Source organism: Coregonus clupeaformis, chromosome 3 (genome assembly GCF_020615455.1).
Source record: "Coregonus clupeaformis isolate EN_2021a chromosome 3, ASM2061545v1, whole genome shotgun sequence".
Classification (NCBI taxonomy): domain Eukaryota; kingdom Metazoa; phylum Chordata; class Actinopteri; order Salmoniformes; family Salmonidae; genus Coregonus; species Coregonus clupeaformis.
Window position 1 is genome coordinate 11108783 of NC_059194.1, and position 27582 is coordinate 11136364.

The 27582-nt window shown below is 43.9% G+C and overlaps 1 protein-coding gene across 2 annotated transcripts in view; it reads right to left on the reverse strand.

Moving 5' to 3' along the window:
• LOC121540485 (GPI ethanolamine phosphate transferase 2) overlaps nt 1-27582 on the reverse strand; it is a 133757-nt gene that overhangs the window by 64487 nt on the left and 41688 nt on the right. For both annotated transcript variants that reach the window (XM_041849394.2, XM_041849404.2), the window contains 2 exons: nt 13522-13660; nt 7648-7860 (listed from right to left, as the gene is read on the reverse strand). In XM_041849394.2, coding sequence (XP_041705328.1) covers nt 7648-7860; nt 13522-13660 — 352 coding nt within the window. The remainder of the gene's footprint in view (nt 1-7647; nt 7861-13521; nt 13661-27582) is intronic.

The window sequence follows — 27582 nt, forward strand, 5'->3', positions numbered from 1 at the left end:
ATGTTAGAGTAGATGTCTACTGTAGGTGTGAGCTGGATGTTAGAGTAGATGTCTAGGCATGTTGGTTGTGAGACTGATGTTAGTGTAGATGTCTAGGCATGTACAGTGTAAGATGGATGTTAATGTAGATGTCTAGGCATGTCCATTGTGTACACAGGAAGAACAAGGATGCTTTGAGGTCACTATCTCAGAGTTGCAATAGCCTCAAGAACTAGACTTAGGTCCGCTGCTTGTAAAGTAGAAGTCCCAGAATCACTATGGAAACTGGCAAATGAATAATTTGCTGAATAGTCTGCAGTGTGGACAAGGGCCTTCCTGGCAGCCATTTTAGGTCGAACTCAGAACAGTCATTTAAGACCTGTGTGAGTTATCCTCTCTCTTGGCAGCAGCTAATGGGGATTCTAATAAATACTAAATACTTTTGAGCTACTCTACTAGAATCTAAATTTGCTTTAAATTACAGTTGCACTAAGCAGCCACTCTGATTGATTAGCAAGCATTTTTCTACCGTAATGAGCATTCATCACTCAGAGGCCTGTGGGGAGCTGAGTCCTGAAACAAAAAGAAGGAGATGAAGGGGAGAGGGTGGCGGTGGCGGTGAATTGATAATAAGACAGTGAAAATGTTAACAGTTGTGAACATAGATGATTATCAACCCTGACTTATCATTAATATCTTTACTCAGGGTTCAATGTGTGTCATTTATCGAAATACTCAGGTAATGCAAACGTCTTGAACTGTGGCATGTAGAACTGCGTCTGCGTGTATGCATGTGTGTGAGTGTATGTCTGTGTGTTTGCATGTGTGTGAGTGTATGTCTGTGTGTTTGCCTGTGTGTGAGTGTATGTCTGTGTGTTTGCCTGTGTGTGAGTGTATGTCTGTGTGTTTGCCTGTGTGTGAGTGTATGTCTGTGTGTTTGCCTGTGTGTGAGTGTATGTCTATGTGTTTGCCTGTGTGCATCTATGCGTGTGCTATTTAGGTGGCGTAGAGCACGGCGAGCACAGAGGGCATGTTTTGACCTGACCTCATAGTTTCACTTCAGAATTTGCCGTAATTGGATGAACGTCGATTTTTGACCAATTCATTCCGCATGGTTACAGGGTTAATTCAGTGTGGTTGCAAGTTTAACAGAAACAACTGAAAGGGTTAAGTTTAGGTATTCATTTCGAGTGGTTAAGGATAGGGTTATGGTTTGGGGAAGGCTTAAAACTAAATAATTAAAAACAATGCACTGTTTCCATTAAGTATCATCAAGTACCCTCCCTGCTTGCAAGAGAATGGTGAATTGCTGTGGCGCAGTGGTCTAGGCAGCGATCTGGCTCTGAGTGGTGCAGTGGTCTAGGCAGCGATCTGGCTCTGAGTGGTGCAGTAGTCTAGGCAGCGATCTGGCTCTGAGTGGTGCAGTGGTCTAGGCAGCGCTCTGGCTCTGAGTGGCACAGTGGTTTAGGCAGCCTCTGGCTCAGCCTCTGGCTCTGAGTGGTGCAGTGGTCTAGGCAGCCTCTGGCTCTGAGTGGGGCAGTGGTCTAGGCAGCTCTCTGGCTCTGAGTGGTGCAGTTGTCTAGGCAGCTTTCTGGCTGAGTGGTGCAGTGGTCTAGGCAGCTCCCTGGCTCTGAGTGGTGCAGTAGTCTAGGAAGCCTCTGGCTCGGAGTGGTGCAGTGGTCTAGGCAGCCTATGGCTCTGAGTGGGGCAGTGGTCTAAGCATCCTCTGGCTCTGAGTGGGGCAGTGGTCTAAGCATCCTCTGGCTCTGAGTGGGGCAGTGGTCTAAGCATCCTCTGGCTCTGAGTGGGGCAGTGGTCTAAGCATCCTCTGGCTCTGAGTGGGGCAGTGGTCTAGGCAGCTCCCTGGCTCTGAGTGGGGCAGTGGTCTAAGCATCCTCTGGCTCTGAGTGGGGCAGTGGTCTAGGCAGCTCTCTGGCTCTGAGTGGTGCAGTGGTCAAGGCAGCTCTCTGGCTCTGAGCCTCGTAATTTCCAGCCCAGTGCTATGCCATAATTGTTTATTCTTGGGGGGTGAGCGCCCCGACGAAGGCATATATCGACGTCCTCCGAACGTTTTCAAGCATCTGAATTCAACATCTCTTTCTTGTGACCAGCCTGTGTTTTGACACACATTCACCGATAGGAATCTGCATTGTGAGACTTGGCTTTGATCAAGATCAAGCACTCTGAGGAGAGAGACACACTCACGCCCAGACACACTCACACCCACTTACACTCACACCCACTTGCGCCCACACTCACTTGCGCCCACACACACTCGTGCGGTGGTTTGGGGAAACACACTCACACTATCTACCAACATGGATTATTCTTTGTTCAAAAGCCAGCTAGATCAACACATCATTCTGAAGCCAGCTAGACCAACACATCATTCTGAAGCCAGCTAGACCAACACATCATTCTGAAGCCAGCTAGACCAACACATCATTCTGAAGCCAGCTAGATCAACACATCATTCTGAAACCAGCTAGATCAACACATCATTCTGAAGCCAGCTAGATCAACACATCATTCTGAAGCCAGCTAGATCAACACATCATTATGAAGCCAGCTAGATCTACACATCATTCTGAAGCCAGCTAGATCAACACACCATTCTGAAGCCAGCTAGATCAACACATCATTCTGAAGCCAGCTAGATCAACACATCATTCAGAAGCCAGCTAGATCTACACATCATTCTGAAGCCAGCTAGATCAACACACCATTCTGAAGCCAGCTAGATCAACACATCATTCTGAAGCCAGCTAGATCAACACATCATTATGAAGCCAGCTAGATCTACACATCATTCTGAAGCCAGCTAGATCAACACACCATTCTGAAGCCAGCTAGATCAACACATCATTCTGAAGCCAGCTAGATCAACACATCATTCAGAAGCCAGCTAGATCAACACATCATTTTAAAGCAGGAACCCTACCTCAAAATGAATATGGAATATGTTCCTGTACTGTTCCATATAGTTGACACACCAGCAGAGAATCCTCAAGGGATTCTGACATACCATATAGTGCCTAACTTTACATATTCAAACCCACAACCCTCGAATTGTAGGCTCCATGTTCCAACCTAGTGAGACCTCAGAACCACTATTACCTCTGTACCACGTTTACTTCTAGACATTTACACTGAGTGTACAAAACATTAGGAACACCTTCCTAATATTGAGTTGCACCCCCTTTTGCCCTCAGAATAGCCTCAATTAGTCGGGCATGGACTCTACAAGGTGTCGAAAGCGTTCCACAGGGATGCTGGCCCATGTTGACTCCAATGCTTCCCACAGTGTCAAGTTGGCTGGTAGTGGATTTCTACTCCAAATAGCTCGTTCCATCTCATCCCACAGATGCTCAAATTGGATTGAGATCTGGTGACTGGGCAGGCCACTGCGGTAAGCTGGACAATCCTAGCCTTGTGGCATTGGGTATTATCCTGCTGAAAAAATCTATTCGCAGATGGATACACTGCTGCCATGAAAGGATGCACCTGATTGGCAAAGATGTTCAGATATCCTGTAGCATTCAAACGTTGCTCCACTTTTAGGCCCAATGCGTGCCATGAAAACACACCCCACACCACCACCACCAGCCTGCAATGTTGACAAGGGGCACAATGGACGCATGTACTCGTGGTTTTCTCCATACTCTAGTCCTCCCATTAGCGTGAAACAGCAGGAACTGGGATTCATCAGTCCAGGCAATGTTTTTCCAGTTCTCCAGTGTCCAGTGTTTTCGTTCCTTAGCCACTGCAACCAAAGTTTCTTATTTTTTGCTGAAAGAAGAGGAACTCTGCAAGGTCGTCGGCTGCCATACCCCATTCGTGTCAAGGTATGACAAGTTGTGCATTCTTTTATGGGTCTTTGGACACCAATGTTGTACTGGACTGTCAGTTGACTAACTGTAGCCCGTCTGTTACACTGCACAAAGCGTCAGCCTTCTTTGTCTTTCATCAATGACCCGTTTTCGAGCACTGTCCTGCCATTGGCTGGATGTCCTTTGGGTGGTGGACCACTCTTGATACACACGGGAAACTGTTGAGCGTGAAAAACCCAGCAGTATTGGAGTTCTTGACAAACTCAAACCGGTGCGCCTGGCACCTACTATCATACCCCGTTCAAAGGGCACTTCAATATTTTATCTTGTCCATTCAACCTATGAATGGCACACATACATGTTTCAGTTGTCTCAAGGCTCAACAATCCTTTAACCTGTCTCCTCCCCTTCATCTACACTGATTGAAGTGGATTTAATAGGTGACATCAATAAGGAATGCAAAACTTTGTGGACACCCCTTTAAACTGGTGGATTCAGCTATTTCAGCTACACCTGTTGATGAAAAGCGTATAAAATCGAGCACACAGCCATGCAATCTCCATAGACAAACATTGGCAGTAGATTGGCCTTATTGAAGAGCTCAGTGACTTTCAAAGTGGCACCGTCATAGGACACCACCTTTCCAACAAGTCAGTTCGTCAAATTTCTGCCCTGCTAGAGCTGCTCCGGTCAACTGTAAGTGCTGTTATTGTGAAGTGGAAATATCTAGGAGCAACAACGGCTCAGCCGCAAAGTGGTAGGCCACACAAGCTCACAGAACGGGACCGCAGAGTGCTGAAGAGCATAAAAATCATCTGTCCTCGGTTGCAACACTCACTAACGAGTTCCAAACTGCATCTGGAAGCAACGTCAGCACAAGAACTGTTCGTCGGGAGCTTCATGAAATGGGTTTCCATGGCCGAGCAGCCGCACACAAGCCTAAGATCACCATGCACAATGCCAAGCGTCAGCTGGAGTTGTGTAAAGCTTGCCGTCATTGGACTCTGGAGCAGTGGAAACGCATTCTCTGGAGTGATGTATGTATCTGGCAGTCAGACGGACGAATCTGGGTTTGGCGGATGCCAGGAGAACGCTACCTGCCCGAATGCATAGTTCTAACTGTAAAGTTTGGTGGAGGAGGACTAATGGTCTGGGGCTGTTTTTCATGGTTCGGGCTAGGCCCCTTAGTTCCAGTAAAGGGAAATCTTAACGCTACAGCATACAATGACATTCTAGACTTTGTGGCAACAGTTTGGGGAAGGCCCTTTCCTGTTTCAGCATGACAATGCTCCCGTGTACAAAGCAAGGTCCATACAGAAATGGTTTGTCGAGATCGGTGTGGAAGAACTTGACTGGCCTGCACAGAGCCCTGACCTCAACCCAATCGAACACCTTCGGAATGAATTGGAATGCCGAGCCAGGCCTAATCGCCCAACATCAGTGCCCGACCTTACTAACGCTCGTGGCTGAATGGAAGCAAGGCCCCGCAGCAATGTTCCAACATCTAGTGGAAAGCCTTCCCAGAAGAGTGGAGGCTGTTATTGCAGCAAAGGGGGGACTAACTACATATTAATGCCCATGATTCTGGAATTAGATGTTTGACGAGCAGGTGTCCACTTTTGGTCATGTAGCGTAGCTTTCACCTGGATTCACCTGGTCAGTCTATGTCATGGAAAGAACATGTTTTCTTAATGTTTTGTACACTCAGTCTATATTGTGCATTTGAGTTAAGTTGACCCTTTTCAAGATTATGAACCAAATAAATGTGCAGGAGCAATTTTGATCACTGGGAAGAGATGACCTGACACAGAACATCCCCTGTAATAGCCCAAGGACAGGCCTCACAGCCTTGCTCTGACATGTATACAACACAGCCTAAACACAGGTGTGTGTGTTTGTGTGAGAACTCCAAAGTTTGATAATCTTCTCCTTTCTTTCTTTGACAGTGACTCAGTAAGATACTAGAGGGAAAGAGAGTAAAACCCTGCAGAGGAAGGCTGTGTGTGTGTGTGTGTGTGTTAGGTGTGTGTAGGTGTGTGTGTGTGTGCGTCAAGAGAGAGGGAGAAGGATTGTCTTCTGTAGAGAGGCAGCCAAAGGCAATCTTTGTAACTCAACCATGTTGAATCCTTCCATCTATTTACAGACTTAAAGGGTTCCAGGGACATATGCTGTTTGTGTACACCACACATTGTGCTCATGTGCTTAAGCACCTGTATACTTGCTTGTTCATACTTGTTTTATTAATAACACACTTGAATTTAGCCACTTTTTTTGGCTTTATCTAAATAGCTTTGTACACACTAGAGGTCCAACAGATCCCAAATTCCGAGATCCGACCATAAATTCAGAATTTTGTCTCGGATCTGGGTTGGGTCTGAATTGCCACGGGTCTCGGGTATGTGCAATTAAAATTGATTTACCAACTGGACCTGTCCTCTGTTCATTTAATGTGTGAGGCGATGAGAACTGTGCAAGCTTGATTGCAACTCAATAAAACATATAGCTTATGTCCAGCAGAAACTGGTTCAGGCCTCTCACCTTACTTACGCCTGCTGCTGAAGAGAGAGAGCGCGTGAAAGGAGCCTTGGCCTAGGCTACTGTTGTTTGCAAAAATGGAGGCCTTTTTCATTGAAGTAAAACCAAAGTTAGAGGAGAAAGAGTATAGTGAAAAGAAGCCGACAAGGGGAATGTCCTCTGTGGGGACAAGTTTTAGTGATAAAGATGAGAAGAACGTCACGTGGGCAAATGGAATGTGTGCAACTCGCTATTCAGCTTTGATGCAATTTTCGAACTTTTATTTATTTATTTTCGTATTTATTATAATTTGTTTTTATCATTATTATTATTGTAAGCCTAGTTTAGAATCTAAAACATTTCTTTAAATATGCAAAGTGTTTTGTTTCATTTTGTTGAGACATTTTCGTTGGCTAAATTAAGTTCAAAATGTATTTTTAATTTTGTGCTCTGTATTTAATTTAAGATAAAAGTTTAAAGTAGGCCTGACGTAAAATAAATATAATTAGCCTTTTGCTGTCATTTGTTGGGTATGCCTACAGTTTGTATTTTACCTTTAAACAATGACTTGACTTACTTTGATATTACTCTAATAAAGTTAAGAAACTTTTGTGAAGGTTTGGTGTGGTATAGGCTTGAGGTCAGGAAAGATGCTTTAGGCCTACCAAAGTTGCTCCTTTATTCTCTCTAGGGCTAGGCCTAAGCTTCTCTTCCTTTAATATTAATATCATACAGTGGAAGCTAGGCCTATAGACATAAATGCATGCAATGCCCTGATACATTAAGCGCTCAAATCTCTGACAGCTGAACCGTAAGGTGAACAATTATTGTTTTAGGAAAGTAAAAACCAATAAAACAATAAGCTATACAGTTTTGATTATGCTACACATCGAAACACATAATATTTTGTTTGTAGTTTGTTATATGTCATTTGGTAGTTTTTAAGGACATGTAACTGTGGATCGATCATTTGGCCAATATCGCTTGTTAATTGTTGGCAGAGGTTTCTTTCTCTCTCTCGTTCTACTCTCGGATCCAAACCAACACGGGTCCATTTGTGTGTTTTTCCACGGGCCATTTTGGAACGGATCTGACTGTCCTTGGGTCCATTCGGAACTGGTCTCCTTTAAAAAGTATATATATTTATGCATATCGGGTTGGGTGGGAAAGCCACGGATTCATTTCGGAACGGGTCCATCTGTTTGGACCCGTGAAGAGCTCTAGTACACACAGACAACTCTGTTGCTTTGGGAGGCTGGAAGCTGATTTTGCCTTGCTCTGATCTGGCACTACCACTGCACTGACCCACACTATTCCCTCTTACCTTTCTCATAGGCTGGGATGCTGTCCTTCAGCAGGTAGCTCAGCTGGTGGCCGTTGAGGTGCAGGAAGCGCAGCTGGTCCCTGAGCGAGGCCTCCTCTACCACGGGCTGGATGAGTCGGCCCACGCTGTTCTGGGAGATGGGCAGGCCCAGACCAAGAGCCAGGGTCGGGGTTAGGTCCACCTGCTCGACTGTTGACTGTTTCTCCATCCCTACTGTTTATAAGGAGTAGAGAGAAGAGATAGTTTGAGGGAGTATCTCAGGACATAGAAACAAGAGCGCGCAAGGAGGCACACATGCACAAGACAGACAGACAAACGCGTGTGTACACACACACACACACACACACACACGTACACAGTTGAGAAATGAAGTGAGAAGTCACAGGAGCAGAACATAATTTATGTACCGCATCTCCAATCAACCCCTACTCCCCTAATCTCCTAGTCCTCTAATCTCCTAGTCCTCTAATCCCCTACTCCTCTAATCCCCTACTCCTCTAATCCCCTACTCCTCTAATCCCCTACTCCTCTAATCCCCTACTCCTCTAATCCCCTACTCCTCTAATCCCCTACTCCTCTAATCCCCTACTCCTCTAATCCCCTACGTCATACTTTAATAACAATGATTAATTCACTTTATGTAGCACACTTTAAAATAAAACAAAATCCATTCAAAAATGTATATTTTATTAATGCTGTGTCCTGTTTTTAGCTCAAGATTAATTCTGCCAGTTGAGTTGACAGGACAATCCAGAACATGAGCTCTGCAGTCCATCATGTGTCAGAGGCCCTACAGTACAACTTACTGTACCAGCCTGTCCATCATGTGTCTGAGGTCCTACAGTACAACTTACTGTACCAGCCTGTCCATCATGTGTCTGAGGTCCTACAGTACAACTTACTGTACCAGCCTGTCCATCATGTGTCTGAGGTCCTACAGTATAAGTTACTGTACCAGCCTGTCCATCATGTGTCTGAGGTCCTACAGTACAAGTTACTGTACCAGCCTGTCCATCATGTATCTGAGGTCCTACAGTATAACTTACTGTACCAGCCTGTCCATCATGTGTCTGAGGTCCTACAGTACAACTTACTGTACCAGCCTGTCCATCATGTGTCTGAGGTCCTACAGTACAACTTACTGTACCAGCCTGTCCATCATGTGTCTGAGGTCCTACAGTACAACTTACTGTACCAGCCTGTCCATCATGTGTCTGAGGTCCTACAGTATAAGTTACTGTACCAGCCTGTCCATCATGTGTCTGAGGTCCTACAGTACAACTTACTGTACCAGCCTGTCCATCATGTGTCTGAGGTCCTACAGTACAACTTACTGTACCAGCCTGTCCATCATGTGTCTGAGGTCCTACAGTATAAGTTACTGTACCAGCCTGTCCATCATGCGTCTGGTCCTACAGTACAACTTAATGTACCAGCCTGTCCATCATGTGTCTGAGGTCCTACAGTACAACTTACTGTACCAGCCTGTCCATCATGTGTCTGAGGTCCTACAATACAACTTACTGTACCAGCCTGTCCATCATGTGTCTGAGGTCCTACAGTACAACTTACTGTACCAGCCTGTCCATCATGTGTCTGGTCCTACAGTACAACTTAGTGTACCAGCCTGTCCATCATGTGTCTGGTCCTACAGTACAACTTACTGTACCAGCCTGTCCATCATGTGTCTGGTCCTACAGTCGAAGTTACTGTACCAGCCTGTCCATCATGTGTCTGGTCCTACAGTACAACTTACTGTACCAGCCTGTCCATCATGTGTCTGAGGTCCTACAGTAAAACTTACTGTACCAGCCTGTCCATCATGTGTCTGGTCCTACAGTAAAACTTACTGTACCAGCCTGTCCATCATGTGTCTGAGGTCCAACAGTACAACTTACTGTACCAGCCTGTCAATCATGTGTCTGGTCCTACAGTACAACTTACTGTACCAGCCTGTCCATCATGTGTCTGGTCCTACAGTACAACTTACTGTACCAGCCTGTCCATCATGTGTCTGGTCCTACAGTCGAGTTACTGTACCAGCCTGTCCATCATGTGTCTGAGGTCCTACAGTACAAATTACTGTACCAGCCTGTCCATCATGTGTCTGAGGTCCTACAGTACAAATTACTGTACCAGCCTGTCCATCATGTGTCTGAGGTCCTACAGTATAAGTTACTGTACCAGCCTGTCCATCATGTGTCTGAGTCCAACAGTACAACTTACTGTACCAGCCTGTCCATCATGTGTCTGGTCCAACAGTACAACTTACTGTACCAGCCTGTCCATCATGTGTCTGAGGTCCAACAGTACAACTTACTGTACCAGCCTGTCCATCATGTGTCTGAGGTCCTACAGTATAAGTTACTGTACCAGCCTGTCCATCATGTGTCTGAGGTCCTACAGTATAAGTTACTGTACCAGCCTGTCCATCATGTGTCTGAGGTCCTACAGTACAACTTACTGTACCAGCCTGTCCATCATGTGTCTGAGGTCCTACAGTACAACTTACTGTACCAGCCTGTCCATCATGTGTCTGAGGTCCTACAGTACAACTTACTGTACCAGCCTGTCCATCATGTGTCTGAGGTCCTACAGTATAAGTTACTTTACCAGCCTGTCCATCATGTGTCTGGTCCAACAGTACAACTTACTGTACCAGCCTGTCCATCATGTGTCTGAGGTCCTACAATACAACTTACTGTACCAGCCTGTCCATCATGTGTCTGAGGTCCTACAGTATAAGTTACTGTACCAGCCTGTCCATCATGTGTCTGAGGTCCTACAGTATAAGTTACTGTACCAGCCTGTCCATCATGTGTCTGAGGTCCTACAGTACAACTTACTGTACCAGCCTGTCCATCATGTGTCTGAGGTCCTACAGTACAACTTACTGTACCAGCCTGTCCATCATGTGTCTGAGGTCCTACAGTATAAGTTACTGTACCAGCCTGTCCATCATGTGTCTGAGGTCCTACAGTACAACTTACTGTACCAGCCTGTCCATCATGTGTCTGAGGTCCTACAGTACAACTTACTGTACCAGCCTGTCCATCATGTGTCTGAGGTCCTACAGTATAAGTTACTGTACCAGCCTGTCCATCATGCGTCTGGTCCTACAGTACAACTTAATGTACCAGCCTGTCCATCATGTGTCTGAGGTCCTACAGTACAACTTACTGTACCAGCCTGTCCATCATGTGTCTGAGGTCATACAATACAACTTACTGTACCAGCCTGTCCATCATGTGTCTGAGGTCCTACAGTACAACTTACTGTACCAGCCTGTCCATCATGTGTCTGGTCCTACAGTACAACTTACTGTACCAGCCTGTCCATCATGTGTCTGGTCCTACAGTCGAAGTTACTGTACCAGCCTGTCCATCATGTGTCTGGTCCTACAGTACAACTTACTGTACCAGCCTGTCCATCATGTGTCTGAGGTCCTACAGTAAAACTTACTGTACCAGCCTGTCCATCATGTGTCTGGTCCTACAGTAAAACTTACTGTACCAGCCTGTCCATCATGTGTCTGAGGTCCTACAGTACAACTTACTGTACCAGCCTGTCCATCATGTGTCTGGTCCTACAGTACAACTTAGTGTACCAGCCTGTCCATCATGTGTCTGGTCCTACAGTACAACTTACTGTACCAGCCTGTCCATCATGTGTCTGGTCCTACAGTCGAAGTTACTGTACCAGCCTGTCCATCATGTGTCTGAGGTCCTACAGTACAAATTACTGTACCAGCCTGTCCATCATGTGTCTGAGGTCCTACAGTACAAATTACTGTACCAGCCTGTCCATCATGTGTCTGAGGTCCTACAGTATAAGTTACTGTACCAGCCTGTCCATCATGTGTCTGGTCCAACAGTACAACTTACTGTACCAGCCTGTCCATCATGTGTCTGGTCCAACAGTACAACTTACTGTACCAGCCTGTCCATCATGTGTCTGAGGTCCAACAGTACAACTTACTGTACCAGCCTGTCCATCATGTGTCTGAGGTCCTACAGTATAAGTTACTGTACCAGCCTGTCCATCATGTGTCTGAGGTCCTACAGTATAAGTTACTGTACCAGCCTGTCCATCATGTGTCTGAGGTCCTACAGTACAACTTACTGTACCAGCCTGTCCATCATGTGTCTGAGGTCCTACAGTACAACTTACTGTACCAGCCTGTCCATCATGTGTCTGAGGTCCTACAGTACAACTTACTGTACCAGCCTGTCCATCATGTGTCTGAGGTCCTACAGTATAAGTTACTTTACCAGCCTGTCCATCATGTGTCTGGTCCAACAGTACAACTTACTGTACCAGCCTGTCCATCATGTGTCTGAGGTCCTACAGTATAACTTAATGTACCAGCCTGTCCATCATGTGTCTGAGGTCCTACAGTACAACTTACTGTACCAGCCTGTCCATCATGTGTCTGAGGTCCAACAGTACAACTTACTGTACCAGCCTGTCCATCATGTGTCTGAGGTCCTACAGTATAAGTTACTGTACCAGCCTGTCCATCATGTGTCTGAGGTCCTACAGTACAACTTACTGTACCAGCCTGTCCATCATGTGTCTGAGGTCCTACAGTATAAGTTACTGTACTAGCCTGTCCATCATGTGTCTGGTCCAACAGTACAACTTACTGTACCAGCCTGTCCATCATGTGTCTGGTCCAACAGTACAACTTACTGTACCAGCCTGTCCATCATGTGTCTGAGGTCCTACAGTACAACTTACTGTACCAGCCTGTCCATCATGTGTCTGAGGTCCTACAGTATTAACTTAATGTACCAGCCTGTCCATCATGTGTCTGAGGTCCTACAGTACAACTTACTGTACCAGCCTGTCCATCATGTGTCTGAGGTCCAACAGTACAACTTACTGTACCAGCCTGTCCATCATGTGTCTGAGGTCCTACAGTATAAGTTACTGTACCAGCCTGTCCATCATGTGTCTGAGGTCCTACAGTACAACTTACTGTACCAGCCTGTCCATCATGTGTCTGAGGTCCTACAGTATAAGTTACTGTACCAGCCTGTCCATCATGTGTCTGGTCCAACAGTACAACTTACTGTACCAGCCTGTCCATCATGTGTCTGGTCCAACAGTACAACTTACTGTACCAGCCTGTCCATCATGTGTCTGAGGTCCTACAGTATAACTTAATGTACCAGCCTGTCCATCATGTGTCTGAGGTCCTACAGTACAACTTACTGTACCAGCCTGTCCATCATGTGTCTGAGGTCCAACAGTACAAGTTACTGTACCAGCCTGTCCATCATGTTTCTGCCAACACTTCATTTCTCAGCCAGTCTTTCAGTAAAATTTTATCCACCTGAAATAAACCCATGTAGATGAGGAGTGATCTAGAAATAGACGTGGCGAATATAGAAACAATTATCACATTCACACCGACGGCCTCCAACACGTTCGTCACAGAGCGGCGAGACGTTAATGAGCTCCTCTTAACACATTGCCAAGACATCACCGCTTCTCACAGTGTGAGAGCTCCGCTGAGAGATGGCCATGTGTGTATGTTTGTGTGTGTGAGAGAGAGCGTGTATTTTTTTAACCTTTATTTAACCAGGCGTGAACGTGTGTGTGTGTGTGTGTGTGTGTGTGTGTGTGTGTGTGTGTGTGTGTGGCACAGGCGCTCTGGAGTAGGCCCTTACTTAACAAAAGTGATGTTAATCCTCACTTAACCAAATTTTTCATAGGTGAAAACAAATGTAAACGGATTTTCACTATACTATTGTGGATATGTGTTGTGATACGGATTTGAACACCGGTGTGCATGTGCCTACTTGTTCACCGACAGCAAGACAGACAGACAGGGGGGGGGATAACAGGAGAGCCAATGAGAGTGCTTACCTTTCTTCTTGAAGGCGGGGCTGATGAGCACCAGGGGTGTGTTGACCTCATGCTCAGACGAGCCCCCGTGGCTGCCCGTCTCGGACATCCCGTGGTCCCCACACAGCACCAGCAGGTAGGGCAGCGCCCCCTCTGCCTCCTAAGGGGACACGGCACATATAGATAGGTCACATAAGCGGACCAAATGTTGACATAATGGTCATTTATCAGACATTTTTATTCACTGCAACTTACAGTTAAAGTAACATCTCAATTAGAAAGCTCATAATCTAGGGCCTCCCGAGTGGCGCAGCGGTCTATGGCACTGCTTGAGGCGTCACTACAGACCCGGGTTCGATCCCAGGCTGTGTCACAACCGGCCGTGACCAGGAGTCCCATAGGGTGGCGCACAATTGGCCCAGCGTCGTCCGGGTTAGGGGAGGGTTTGGACGGGGGGTCTTTACTTGGCTCATCACGCTCTAGCGACTCCTTGTGGCGGGCTGGGCACCTGCAGGCTGACTTCGGTGGTCAGTTGAACGGTGTTTCCTCCGACACATTGGTGCAGCTGGCTTCCGGGTTAAGCGCGCGGGTGTTAAGAAGCGCGGTCTGGCGGGTCATGTTTCGGAGGACGCATGACTCGACCTTCGCCTCTCCCAAGCCTATTGGGGAGTTGCAGCGATGAGACAAGATCAAAATTGGGGAGAAAAAGGGGGTAAAATACAAAAAATATAAATAATAAAGAGAAACAAAAATCTGTTAACAGACTGTTTCAAAAATGCTTGCTATTTCCTCATAGAGGATGACGTCATGTTTTTGGCCGAGACGTCTCATTGGCTGAGCTGGCCAATCAGCTGTTTACATGTCATTCATATTTTAACTGATTTCTAGAAAGTGTGGGATTCACCAGGCAATAGAAAACGCACAGACAGGGCAGGAATAGGGGTTGTGGAAATATGTGTCTCATATAGAGGCCTGCTGCTGGAAGAAGCAGCCTCGCCTCATGTCCTCCCTTCACTGGAGCGAAACAGTGGAGGTTCCACACAGCGCCTGAGAGGCTCACTCTCTAGCTGTCTCCTCTGGGAATGGAAGGTGGTTAGCTCCATTTCACTTCAAAGACCCCCTCAGCCCTCAGCCACTCTCTTCCACGCTAGCTTGCCTCCTTTAGCAGCCAGCGCAAGCTAACAAAAGCCTGGTTCCCTGCCAGTTTAGCTGGTCGCCCTAACAGAGCCAGCTAACTTCTTCAACTCATTGGCAATTCATGTTACAGATGTAGGATCTCATTGACATTTCATGAAGAGGAAAGAACTTATCCCAGCCATGAAAGCTGCCAGAGCACATGGGGACATTGCTTACATCCGCTATGACAGGCTCATTGTCCACCCTCCCTCCCAAAAGCCTGGAAGGGATGAGAGAGCCAGGCCTATGGTTTCGTAGCTTCAACACCACAGCACACACACACACTTACACACACCAACTGATTAATGGACTGCTGAATGTTTTCTTTCTCTCTTGCTTTGTTTGTTCTTTTCAATATTATGTCTATCCCTGATAAGCTACCCAGGAAAGGGCTAGAAATAGTCCATATTAATGTAGCCTTAGAAATAAGTTTCATGAAATCCATAACTTGCTATCAGAAAACATTAATATATTAGCCATTTCTGAGACTCACTTAGATAATTCATTTGATGATACAGCAGTAGCAATACAAGGATATAGCTTCTACAGAAGAGACAGGAACGCTTATGGGGGAGGTGTTGATATATATATATATATATATATATATATAGATAGTATCTCACAAAAGTGAGTACACCCCTCACATTTTTGTAAATATTTGAGTATATCTTTTCATGCGACAACACTGAAGAAATGACACTTTGCTACAATGTAAAGTAGTGAGTGTACAGCTTGTATAACAGTGTAAATTTGCTGTCCCCTCAAAATAACGCAACACACAGCCATTAATGTCTAAACTGCTGGCAACAAAAGTGAGTACACCCCTAAGTGAAAATGTCCAAATTGGGCCCAATTAGCCATTTTCCCTCCCTGGTGTCATGTGACTCGTTAGTGTTACAAGGTCTCAGGTGTGAATGGGGAGCAGGTGTGTTAAATTTGGTGTCATCGCTCTCACACTCCCTCATACTGGTCACTGGAAGTTCAACATGGCATCTCATGGCAAAGAACTCTCTGAGGATCTGAAAAAAAGAATTGTTGCTCTACATAAAGATGGCCTGGGCTATAAGATTGCCAAGACCCTGAAACTGAGCTGCAGCACGGTGGCCAAGACCATACAGCGGTTTAACAGGACAGGTTCCACTCAGAACAGGCCTCGCCATGGTCGACCAAAGAAGTTGAGTGCACGTGCTCAGCGTCATATTCAGAGGTTGTCTTTGGGAAATAGACGTATGAGTGCTGCCAGCATTGCTACAGAGGTTGAAGGGGTGGGGGGTCAGCCTGTCAGTGCTCAGACCAAACGCCGCACACTGCATCAAATTGGTCTGCATGGCTGTCGTCCCAGAAGGAAGCCTCTTCTAAAGTTGATGCACAAGAAAGCCCGCAAACAGTTTGCTGAAGACAAGCAGACTAAGGACATGGATTACTGGAACCATGTCCTGTGGTCTGATGAGACCAAGATAAACTTACTTGGTTCAGATGGTGTCAAGCGTGTGTGGCGGCAACCAGGTGAGGAGTACAAAGACAAGTGTGTCTTGCCTACAGTCATGCATGGTGGTGGGAGTGTCATGGTCTGGGGCTGCATGAGTGCTGCCGGCACTGGGGAGCTACAGTTCATTGAGGGAACCATGAATGCCAACATGTACTGTGACATACTGAAGCAGAGCATGATCCCCTCCCTTCGGAGACTGGGCCGCAGGGCAGTATTCCAACATGATAACGACCCCAAACACACCTCCAAGACGACCACTGCCTTGCTAAAGAAGCTGAGGGTAAAGGTGATGGACTGGCCAAGCATGTCCTGAACCCTATTGAGCATCTGTGGGGCATCCTCAAACGGAAGGTGGAGGAGTGGAAGAGGACTCCAGTGGCAACCTGTGAAGCTCTGGTGAACTCCATGCCCAAGAGAGTTAAGGCAGTGCTGGAAAATGATGGTGGCCACACAAAATATTGACACTTTGGGCCCAATTTGGACATTTTCACTTAGGGGTGTACTCACTTTTGTTGCCAGCGGTTTAGACATTAATGGCTGTGTGTTGTGTTATTTTGAGGGGACAGCAAATTTACACTGTTATACAAGCTGTACACCCACTACTTTACATTGTAGCAAAGTGTCATTTCTTCAGTGTTGTCACATGAAAAGATATACTCAAATATTTACAAAAATGTGAGGGGTGTACTCACTTTTGTGGGATACTGTCTATACATATATATATATATATATTCAGAGCTATATCCCTGTAATGCTTACAGAAAATCTAATGTCGAGTGTTACTGAAGTGTTGTGGTTGCAGGTTCACCTGCCTCATCTAAAGTCTATTATTATAGGGTGCTAACAGTCAGTATCTAAATAATGTGTGTGAAATGCTTGATAGTGTATGTGATGTGAACAGAGAGATCTGCATTCTTGCGGATCTGAATATTGACTGGTTTTCATCATGCTGTCAGCTCATGAGGAATCTGCTCACTGTAACCAGTGCCTGTAATATGGTTAAGGTCATTAATCTACTTACCAGGGTGTTAAAAACACTACAGGAACTGGATCATCCACATGAATTGATCAAATTTTTACTAACGCTGTAGAACTTTGTTCAAAGCTGTATTTGTACCAATTCGATGCAGTGATCACAATATAGTGGCTATATCCAGGAAAGCCAAAGTTCCAAAAGCTGGGCCTAAAATAGTGTATAAGAGATCATACAAAAGATTCTGCAGTGACTTATGTGGATGATGTTAAAAATATTGTTGGTATGATGTGATAAATAAGGAGCATCCAGACGCTGCGCTTGATGAATTTATGAAATTGCTTCTTCCAATTATTGATAAACATGCACCTGTTAAGAAACTGACTGTTAGAATGGTTAAGGCTCCATGGATTGATGAGGAATACAAATTAAAAATACAACTGGGGCAAAAGGAGTGGCTAATAAGTGTGACTGGCTGGCTGACTTACTGCAAATTGAGAAATGATGTGACTAAACTCAACAAAAAGAATAAACTATATTATGAAGCCAAGATCAATGAAGTACTTTCAATGAAATTATGGGCAGAAAGACAAATTCAACTCCATCTTTCACCGAATCAGATGCCTTATTCATCACAAAACCATTTGATGTTAGCAATTATTTTAATGATTACCTCACTGGCAAAGTGGGCAAACTTATGCCAACAACAAATAGTGAGCCATCGTATTCATACATAAAACAATTATTATAATAAAAGAAAAGCATTGTAAGTTTGAATTTTGTAAAGTTAGTTTGGCAGAGGTGGGAAAATTATTCTTATCGATCAACAACCTCCTGGCATTGACAACTTAGATTGAAAGATACTGAGGATGGTAGCTGACTCTATAGCCACTCCTATCTGTCATATCTTTAATCTGAGCCTGGAGAAAAGTCTTTGTCCTCAGGCCAGGAGGGAAGCCAAAGTAATTCCGCTACCCAAGAATGGTAAAGCATCCTTTACTGGTTCTAGCAGCCGACCTATCAGCTCGGTGCCAGCTCTTAGCAAACTTTTGGAAAAAATTTGTTTGACCAAATTAGGGCCGCTGGTGGTCATGACATTTTGTCAGCCGGTTATTGTCATGCAAAATCCTGCCGGTCTCAAGGTAATTTATCGTTTATTAACATAAACACGTTTAGCATCTCCAGGCATCCACGCATACAAGTCACTGATGCGCGCCTTTGGAACATCTACATTTTAAAAAGTCAATTTAATGTAATTTTAATTTCAAAAGTCAATTTAATATACACCATCACAATTAATCAATTATTTATTTTAGGCAGGTCTTAAGAAACAATATGATATGAAGAAAATGTATTTCAGAAGAACAGAATATGAATTGGTCTACTGTATGTTACCTGGCTATGTGCCACGCCATAGGCTGTAGGCTAGTTCACTTAGCAGACAAGATACTGTATGCTTAATGATATGCCATTACTTTATTATTATATGATTTTATAGTAAGAAGAATATAATAGAACTTAGCTGAAAGGATATTTTTCCCATTGTGGAGCGAGTGTGCATATGAAGTGGCTATGTTGAGTGTAAAAGTGATCATTTGAAACAGGTCCTATACGCTAGATTTAGAGTTATTTGGCAACTTTAGTTGTGAATGATACAAACCTTAGAATGTCAAAACATATATGGGCTACGACTATAGGCTATTGATGATTTGAGAAAGTCTCAATAAAAGCTTGCGCTCTGTTCCTTGCCACAGGCTGCACATGCTGTTCTCTCATCAAGCGATCATGTTTTCACCCATCAGACTATTCTCAATTTAATCTTGTCTTCACTAATATGTAAAATTTGTTTTGATTTAGAATGTCCCATTATCAAACGGGCAGGAACAGGAGCAGGGGGAAAAAATACATGTCAGCCATATGCACTCGCTAATGAAGGCAACTTTCCCACTGGTTTGTTTTTCAATCATGCCGGGTAGGCCACTCCGGTTATTTCACTTCACACACCACTGCTTGAGAAGCATGCAGCCTCTCGCTGCGCGACAGGTGATATTCCTTCCTAACTCTGTATGTCATGGGCTCTCCAACCCTGTTCCTGCAGCTACCTAGTGCTTCATTTGGGAAACCAAGTGCAATCTGTTCGGGAACGTCGACAGTAACATGTTTTCACAATGAAACATATTTAATTAAACTGTTGACTGCCCCTCTGTCTGTATGCTCGGGAAAGGAATGAAGGAGAAAGGGGAGGAGATGGAAACGCACAGTGGTGAGGTATTCTGTAGCTAAAGGTAATGTGTCAGCCTATTAATTATGAAAATACAAAAAAAAAACTTTTTACAAGGCTATTCAAAATCAAATTCACTAACTTGGGATCATATATAGGCCTATGAATAAGCTCTAATATACAGTACCGGTCAAAAGCTTGGACACCTACTCATTGCAGAGTTTTTCTTTATTTTTAATATTTTCTACATTGTTGAAAATAGTGAACACATCAAAACTATGAAATAACACATATGGAATCATGTAGTAACCAAAAAAGTGTTAAAACAAATCAAAATATATTTCATATTTGAGATTCTTCAGATAGCCACCCTTTGCCTTGATGACAGCTTTAAACACTCTTGGCATTCTCTCAGCCGGCTTTATGAGGTAGTCACCTGGAATGCATTTCAATTAACAGGTGTGCCTTCTTAAAAGTTAATTTGTGGAATTTCTTTCCTTCTTAATGTGTTTGAGCCAATCAGTTGTGTTGTGACAAGTCCCCTGTAGCTCAGTTGGTAGAGCATGGCACTTGCAACGCCAGGGTTGTGGGTTCGTTTCCCACGGGGGGCCAGTATGAAAATGTATGCACTCACTAACTATAAGTCACTCTGGATAAGAGTGTCTGCTAAATGACTAGAAATGTAAAATGTGACAAGGTAGGGGGGGGTATACAGAAGATAGCCCTATTTGGTAAAAGACCAAGTCCATATTATGGCAAGAACAGCTCAAATAAGCAAAGAGAAATAACAGTCCATCATTACTTTAAGACATGAAGGTCAGTCAATTCGGAACATTTCAAGAACTTTAAAAGTTTCTTCAAGTGCAGTTCAAAAACCATCAAGCGCTATGATGAAACTGGCTCTCATGAGGACCGCCACAGGAATGGAAGACAAGAGTTACCACTGCTGCAGAGGATAAGTTCATTAGAGTTACCAGTGTCAGAAAAAGCAAGCCCAAATAAATGCTTCACAGAGTTCAAGTAACAGACACATCTCAACATCAACTGTTCAGAGGGGACTGTGTGAATCAGGCCTTCATGGTCGAAACCACTACTAAAGGACACCAATAATAAGAAGAGACCTGCTTGGGCCAAGAAACACGAGCAATGGACATTAGACCGGTGGAAATGTGTCCTTTGGTCTGGAGTCCAAATTTGAGATTTGAGATGTCTTTGTGAGACGCGGTGTGGGTGAACAGATGATCTCCGCATGTGTAGTTCCCACCGTAAAGCATGGAGGAGGAGGTGTTATGGTGTGGGGGTGCTTTGCTGGTGACACTGTCTGTGATTTATTTAGAATTCAAGGCACACTTAACCAGCATGGCTACCACAGCATTGTGCAGCGACACACCATCCCATCTGGTTTGGGCTTAGTGGGAATATCATTTGTTTTTCAACAGGACAATGACCCAACACACCTCCAGGCTGTGTAAGGGATATTTTACCAAGAAGGAGAGTGATGGAGTGCTGAATCAGATGAGCTGGCCTCCACAATCCCCCGACCTCACCCCAATTGAGATGGTTTGGGATGAGTCGGACAGCAGAGTGAAGGAAAAGCAGCCAACAAGTGCTCAGTATATGTGGGAACTCCTTCAAGACTGTTGGAAAAGCATTCCAGGTGAAGCTGGATGAGAGAATGCCAAGAGCGTCATAAAGCTGTCATCAAGGCAAAGGGAGGCTATTTGAAGAATCTCAAAAATAAAATATATTTTGATTTGTTTAACACTTTTTTGGTTCCTACATGATTCCATGTGTGTTATTTCATAGTTTTGATGTCTTCACTATTATTCAACAATGTAAAAAATAGTAAAAATAAAGAAAAACCCTTGAATGAGTAGGTGTGTCCAAACTTTTGCCTGGTACTGTATGTATGGGCTTTTTCAATCAAGCATCAACTTAGAAAGCGCTGTCCATTTCATTGTGTTAGGCTTTGAAACAACATCCACAACAACCATGTTTTCCAGTCAATTTCAACCTGTTGTCGAACTTCATTCTTCAAATTGATCAATCACAGTGAGGTGTTCTAAAAGCACATACTGGTTTGATGATAAGTGTTCGATGTGATTTTCAATTGCATTGAAGTCAGAGTGGTTAGAGGGACAATAGAGCCCTGAGTACCAAGCCATTAGGACCTGATGGTCGTTAGCGAGTTGGGTACTACCAACAAATTATTGTGACTCAACGGTCATGTGGAATTTTACTGCGGTCATGACTCATGACTTCCGGTGTGGCGGTAATAGGGTCACCACAACAGACCTAATACAATGCTATTTTTCTGCAAACAAATTAACTTACTTTCAGCATGCTTATAGAGAAGGGCACTCAACATTTACTGCACTGACACAAATGACTGATGATTGGTTGAAAGAAATTCATAATAAGATGATTGTGGGAGCAGTACTGTTAGATTTCAGTGCAGTCTTTGATATTATTAACCATAACCTGTTGTTGAAAAAATTTATGTGTTATGGCTTTTCAACCTTTTCCACATTTAGTTATGTTACGGCCTTATTCTAAAATAAATTACATTGTTTTTTTCCCTCATCAATCTACACACAATACCCCATAATGACAAGCAAAAACAGTTTTTTTGAAATTTTAGCTAATTTATTACAAATAAAAAACGGAAATATAACATTTACATAAGTATTCAGACCCTTTACTCAGTACATTGTTGAAGAACCTTTGGCAGTGATTACAGCCTCGAATCTTCTTGGGTACGACGCTACAAGCTTGACATCTGTATTTGGGGAGTTTCTCCCATTCTTCTCTGCAGATCCTCTCAAGCTCTGTCAGGTTGGATCGGGGAGTGTCGCTGCTCAGCTATTTTCAGGTCTCTCCAGAGATGTTCAATCGGGTTCAAGTCAGGGCTCTGGCTGGGCCACTAAAGGACATTGAGACTTGTCCCGAAGCCACTCCTGCATTGTCTTGGCTGTGTGCTTAGGGAATGTTGTCCTGTTGGAAGGTGAACCTTCACCCCAGTCTGAGGTCCTGAGCGCTCTGGAGCAGGTTTTCATCAAGGATCTCTGTACTTTGCTCTGTTCATCTTTCCCTCGATCCTGACTAATCTCCCAGTCCCTGCCGCTGAAAAACATCCCCACAGCATGATGTTGCCACCACCATGCTTCACAATAGGGATGGTGCCAGGTTTCCTCCTGACGTGACACTTGGCATTCAGGCCAAAGACTACAATCTTGGTTTCATCAGACCAGATAATCTTGTTTTTCCATGGTCTGAGTCCTTTAGGTGCCTTTTGGCAAACTCCAAGCGGGCTGTCATGTGCCTTTTACTGAGGAGTGGCTTCCGTCTGGCCACTCTACCATAAAGGCCTGATTGGTGGAGTGCTGCAGAGATGGTTGTCCTTCTGGAAGGTTCTCCCATCTCCATAGAGGAACTCTGGAGCTCTATCAAAGTGACAATCGGATTCTTGGTCAACTCCCTGATCAAGTCCCTTCTTCTACGATTTACTCAATTTGGCCGGCCGGCCAGCTCTAGGAAGAGTCTTGGTGGTTCCAAACTTCTTCAATTAAGAATGATGGAGGCCACTGTGTTCTTTGGGACCTTCAATGCTGCAGAAATGGTTTGGTACCCTTCCACAGATCTATGCTTCGACACAATCCTGTCTCGGGGGCTCTACGGACAATTCCTTCAACCTCATGGCTTGGTTTTTGCTCTGACAACTGTGGGACCTTATGAATTGAATTTACCACAGGTGGACTCCAATCAAGTTGTAGAAACATCCAAGGATGATCAATGGAAACAGGATGCACCCAAGCTCAATTTCAAGTCTCATAGCAAAGGGTCTGAATACTTATGTAAATAAGGTATGCTTCTTATTTTTAATAAACTTGCAAAAATGTCTAAAAACCTGTTTTTGCTTTGTCATTATGTGGTTTTGTGTGTAGATTGATGAGGAAAAAATATAATTTTATCAATTTTAGAATAAGGCTGTTCCCTGAAAAAGGGAAGGGGTCTGAATACTTTCCGAATGCACTGTATCTATCAAATAGAACAGAGGGTTTTCTTTAATGGAAGCTTCTCTAATGTTAAACATGTAAAGTGTGGTGTACCGCAGGGCAGCTCTCTTACCTGCTACTCTTTTCTATTTTTACCAATGACCTGCCACTGGCATTAAACAATGTCTGTGTCTCCATGTATGCATCAGCAACCACAGCTAGTGAAGTCACTGTAAACCTAAACAAAGAGTTGCAGTCAATTTTAGAATGAGTGGCCAGTAATAAACTGGTCCTGAACATCTCTAAAACTAAGAGCATTGTATTTGGTACAAATAATTCCCTAAGTTGTAGACCTCAGCTGAATCTGGTAATGAACAGTATGGTTGTTGAGGAAGTTGAGGAGATTCAATTACTTGGTGTTACCTTAGATCACAGGTGGCAAACTCATTCCACGGAGGGCCGAATATCTGCAGGTTCTCTTCTCCCTTGTATATGATAGATGATTTAAGGTCACTAATTAGTAAGGAATTCCCCACACCTGGTTGTCTAGGGCTTAATTGACAGGAAAAACCAAAAACCTGCAGAGACTAGGCCATCCATGGAATGAGTTTACACCCCTACCTTCGATTGTAAACTGTCATGGTCAAAATATATAGGTTCAATGGTTATAAAGATGGGGAGAGGTCTGTCCGTGATAAACAGATGATCTGCTTTTTTGACACCACACTCCACAAAGCAAGTCCTGCAGGCTCTAGTTTGATCTTATCTTGATTATTGTCCAGTCATTTGGTCAAGTGCTGCAAAGAAGGACCTATTTATGCTGCAGTTGGCCCAGAACAGAGGGATAATGTCAATACTATGCATGCCAGTCTCTCTTGGCTAAGAGCTGAGGAAAGACTGACTGCATTGCTTCTTGTTTTTATAAGAAACATTAATGTGTTGGAAATTCCTAATTGTTTGCATAGTCAACTTACACACAGCACTGACACATACACACTTACCCCACCAGAAATGCCACCAGGGGTCTTTTCAGTCTGCAGGTTCAGAACAAATTCAAGGAATTTGCTACCGCATGGCAAGCAAGTGGTACCAATGCACCAAGTCTAGAACCAACAGGACCCGAAGCAATACAACTTCTAAACAAGACTTCTAAATAGCTAATCTAATGGCTACACTGACTACCTGCAATTACCCTTTTTTGCACAGACTCTATGCACACACACTAGACTCTACCAACACACTCACACATACTTACACTGCCACCCCAACACACACATACGCACTTCATATGCCCACACACACACAATAACATGCATACTGACGCCATACACACACCACATACCCTGCTGCTACTGTCTATCTGTCCTGTTGCCTAGTCACTTTACCCCTACCTACACAGTGCCTTGCAAAAGTATTCATCCCCATTGGCGTTTTTCCTATTTTGGTGTATTACAACCTGTAATTTAAATTGATTTTTATTTGGATTTCATGTAATGGACATATACAAAATAGTCCAAATTGGTGAAATGAAATGTATCAAAACATTCTTAAATATAAATAACGGAAAAGTGGTGCCTGCATACAGTTGAAGTCGGAAGTTTACATACACCTAGCCAAATACATTTAAACTCAGTTTATCACAATTCCTGACATTTAATCCTAGTAAAAATTCCCTGTCTTAGGTCAGTTAGGATCACCACTTTATTTTAAGAATGTGAAATGTCAGAATAATAGTAGAGAGAATGATTTGTTTCAGCTTTTATTTCTTTCATCACATTCCCAGTGGGTCAGAAGTTTACATACACTCAATTAGTATTTGGTAGCATTGTCTTTAAATTGTTTAACTTGGGTCAAACGTTTAGGGTAGCCTTCCACAAGCTTCCCACAATAAGTTGGGTGAATTTTGGCCGATTCCTCCAGACAGAGCTGGTGTAACTGAGTCAGGTTTGTAGGCCTCCTTGCTCGCACACGCTTTTTCAGTTCTGCCTACACATTTTCTATTGGATTGAGGTCAGGGCTTTGTGATGGCCACTCCAATACCTTGACTTTGTTGTCCATAAGCCATTTTGCCACAACTTTGGAGGTATGCTTGGGGTCATTGTCCATTTGGAAGGCCCATTTGCGACCAAGCTTTAACTTCCTGACTGATGTCTTGAGATGTTACTTCAATATATCCATATAATTTTCCTTCCTCATGACGCCATCTATTTTGTGAAGTGCACCAGTCCCTCCTGCAGCAAAGCACCCCCACAGCATGATGCTGCCACCCCCGTGCTTCACGGTTGGGATGGTGTTCTTCGGCTTGCAAGTCCCCCCTTTTTCCTCCAAACATAACAATGGTCATTATGGCCAAACAGTTCTATTTTTGTTTCATCAGACCAGAGGACATTTCTCCAAAAAGTACGATATTTGTCCCCATGTGCAGTTGCAAACCGTAGTCTGGCTTTTTTATGGCGGTTTTGGAGCAGTGGCTTCTTCCTTGCTGAGCGGCCTTTCAGGTTATGTCGATATAGGACTCGTTTTACTGTGGATATAGATACATTTGTACCCGTTTCCTCCAGCATCATCACAGGGTCCTTTGCTGTTGTTCTGGCATTGATTTGCCAGAACGCGTCTCCTTCCTGAGCGGTATGACGGCTGCGTGGTCCCACGGTGTTTACACTTGTGTACTATTGTTTGTACAGATGAATGTGGTACCTTCAGGCGTTTGGAAATTGCTCCCAAGGATGAACCAGACTTGTGGAGGTCTACACATTTTTTTTTTATGGCACCACAACAAACCTGCCAAGAGAGGGCTGCCCACCAAAACTCACAGACCAGGCAAGGAGGGCATTAATCAGAGAGGCAACAAAGAGACCAAAGATAACCCTGAAGGAGCTGCAAAGCTCCACAGCGGAGATTGGAGTATCTGTCCATAGGACCACTTTAAGCTGTACACTCCACAGAGCTGGGCTTTAAGGAAGAGTGGCCAGAAAAAAGCCAATGCTTGAAGAAAAAAATAAACAAACATGTTTGGTGTTCGCCAAAAGGCATGTGGGAGACTCCCCAAACATATGGAAGAAGGTACTCTGGTCAGATGAGACTAAAATTTTGGGCAGATGAATAGTTATTCAGCTTTCTGTTTTTTTTGTCTTCTTCAAAGTGGTAGGCATGTTGTGTAAATCAAATGATACAAATCCCCCCAAAAATCCATTTTAATTCCAGGTTGTAAGGCAACAAAATAGGAAAAATGCCAAGGGGGTGAATACTTTCGCAAGCCACAGTATATAGCTACCTCAATTACCTCATACCCCTGCACATCGACTCAGTACTGGTACTCCCTGTATATAGCCATGTTATCTTCTACTCCCTATATATAGCCATGTTATTTTCTACTCCCTATGTATAACCATGTTATTTTCTACTCACGTATATATAGCCATGTTATTTTTACTCGTCATTGTTATTCACTGTGTATTTATTCTGCGTGTCACTATTTCTATTTTATCTTTACTCTGCATTGTTGGAAAAGGACCCGCATGTAAGAATTTCACTGTTAGTCTACACCGTTTGTCTACGAAGCATGAGACAAATAACATTTGATTCGTTTTGATTTGAAACAGACAGTATTATACAGAGCCATGATTGCATGGAACTCCCTTCCATCTCATATAGCGCAAGTGAACAGCAAGTCAGGTTAAAAAAAAAAACAGCAACACCTCACACCTCTCCCCCATGTGACCTACATTGTGTGTGTATGTACTGACATGCATGTGTAACTGATAGATGCACACACACACACACACACACACACATTAATGTTTTTAAATGTATGTAAATTGTAAAGTCTTGTCTGTAATGTATTTTTCGTTATGTCTTGGACCCCAGTAAGACCATCTGTCGCCATTGGTGTCATCTAATGGGGATCCTAATAAAATCTACATCTAAAATCTAGATATTAATTTGAGCCAGTTTGCTACAGCAGGATATATGAATTGTTTTGTGGATTATAATTCATGGACATTTTTGTAGGGTTTATATATTTTCGCAAGGGAACGTCAAGTCTGAAATTTGTAGAACTTCAGAAGCCTTTTTAAACCTCAAACACTACAAGTTCTACATTTCCTGCATTCCAGGAAAGTTGTCCTGCAACAAGGTGATCAAATGAAAATCCTACATCTGTAAGCGAGCGAGCTACACTCCAACCCTCCGTCCTCATCAGCAGCCTGCATAGACAGCCACTTATAAA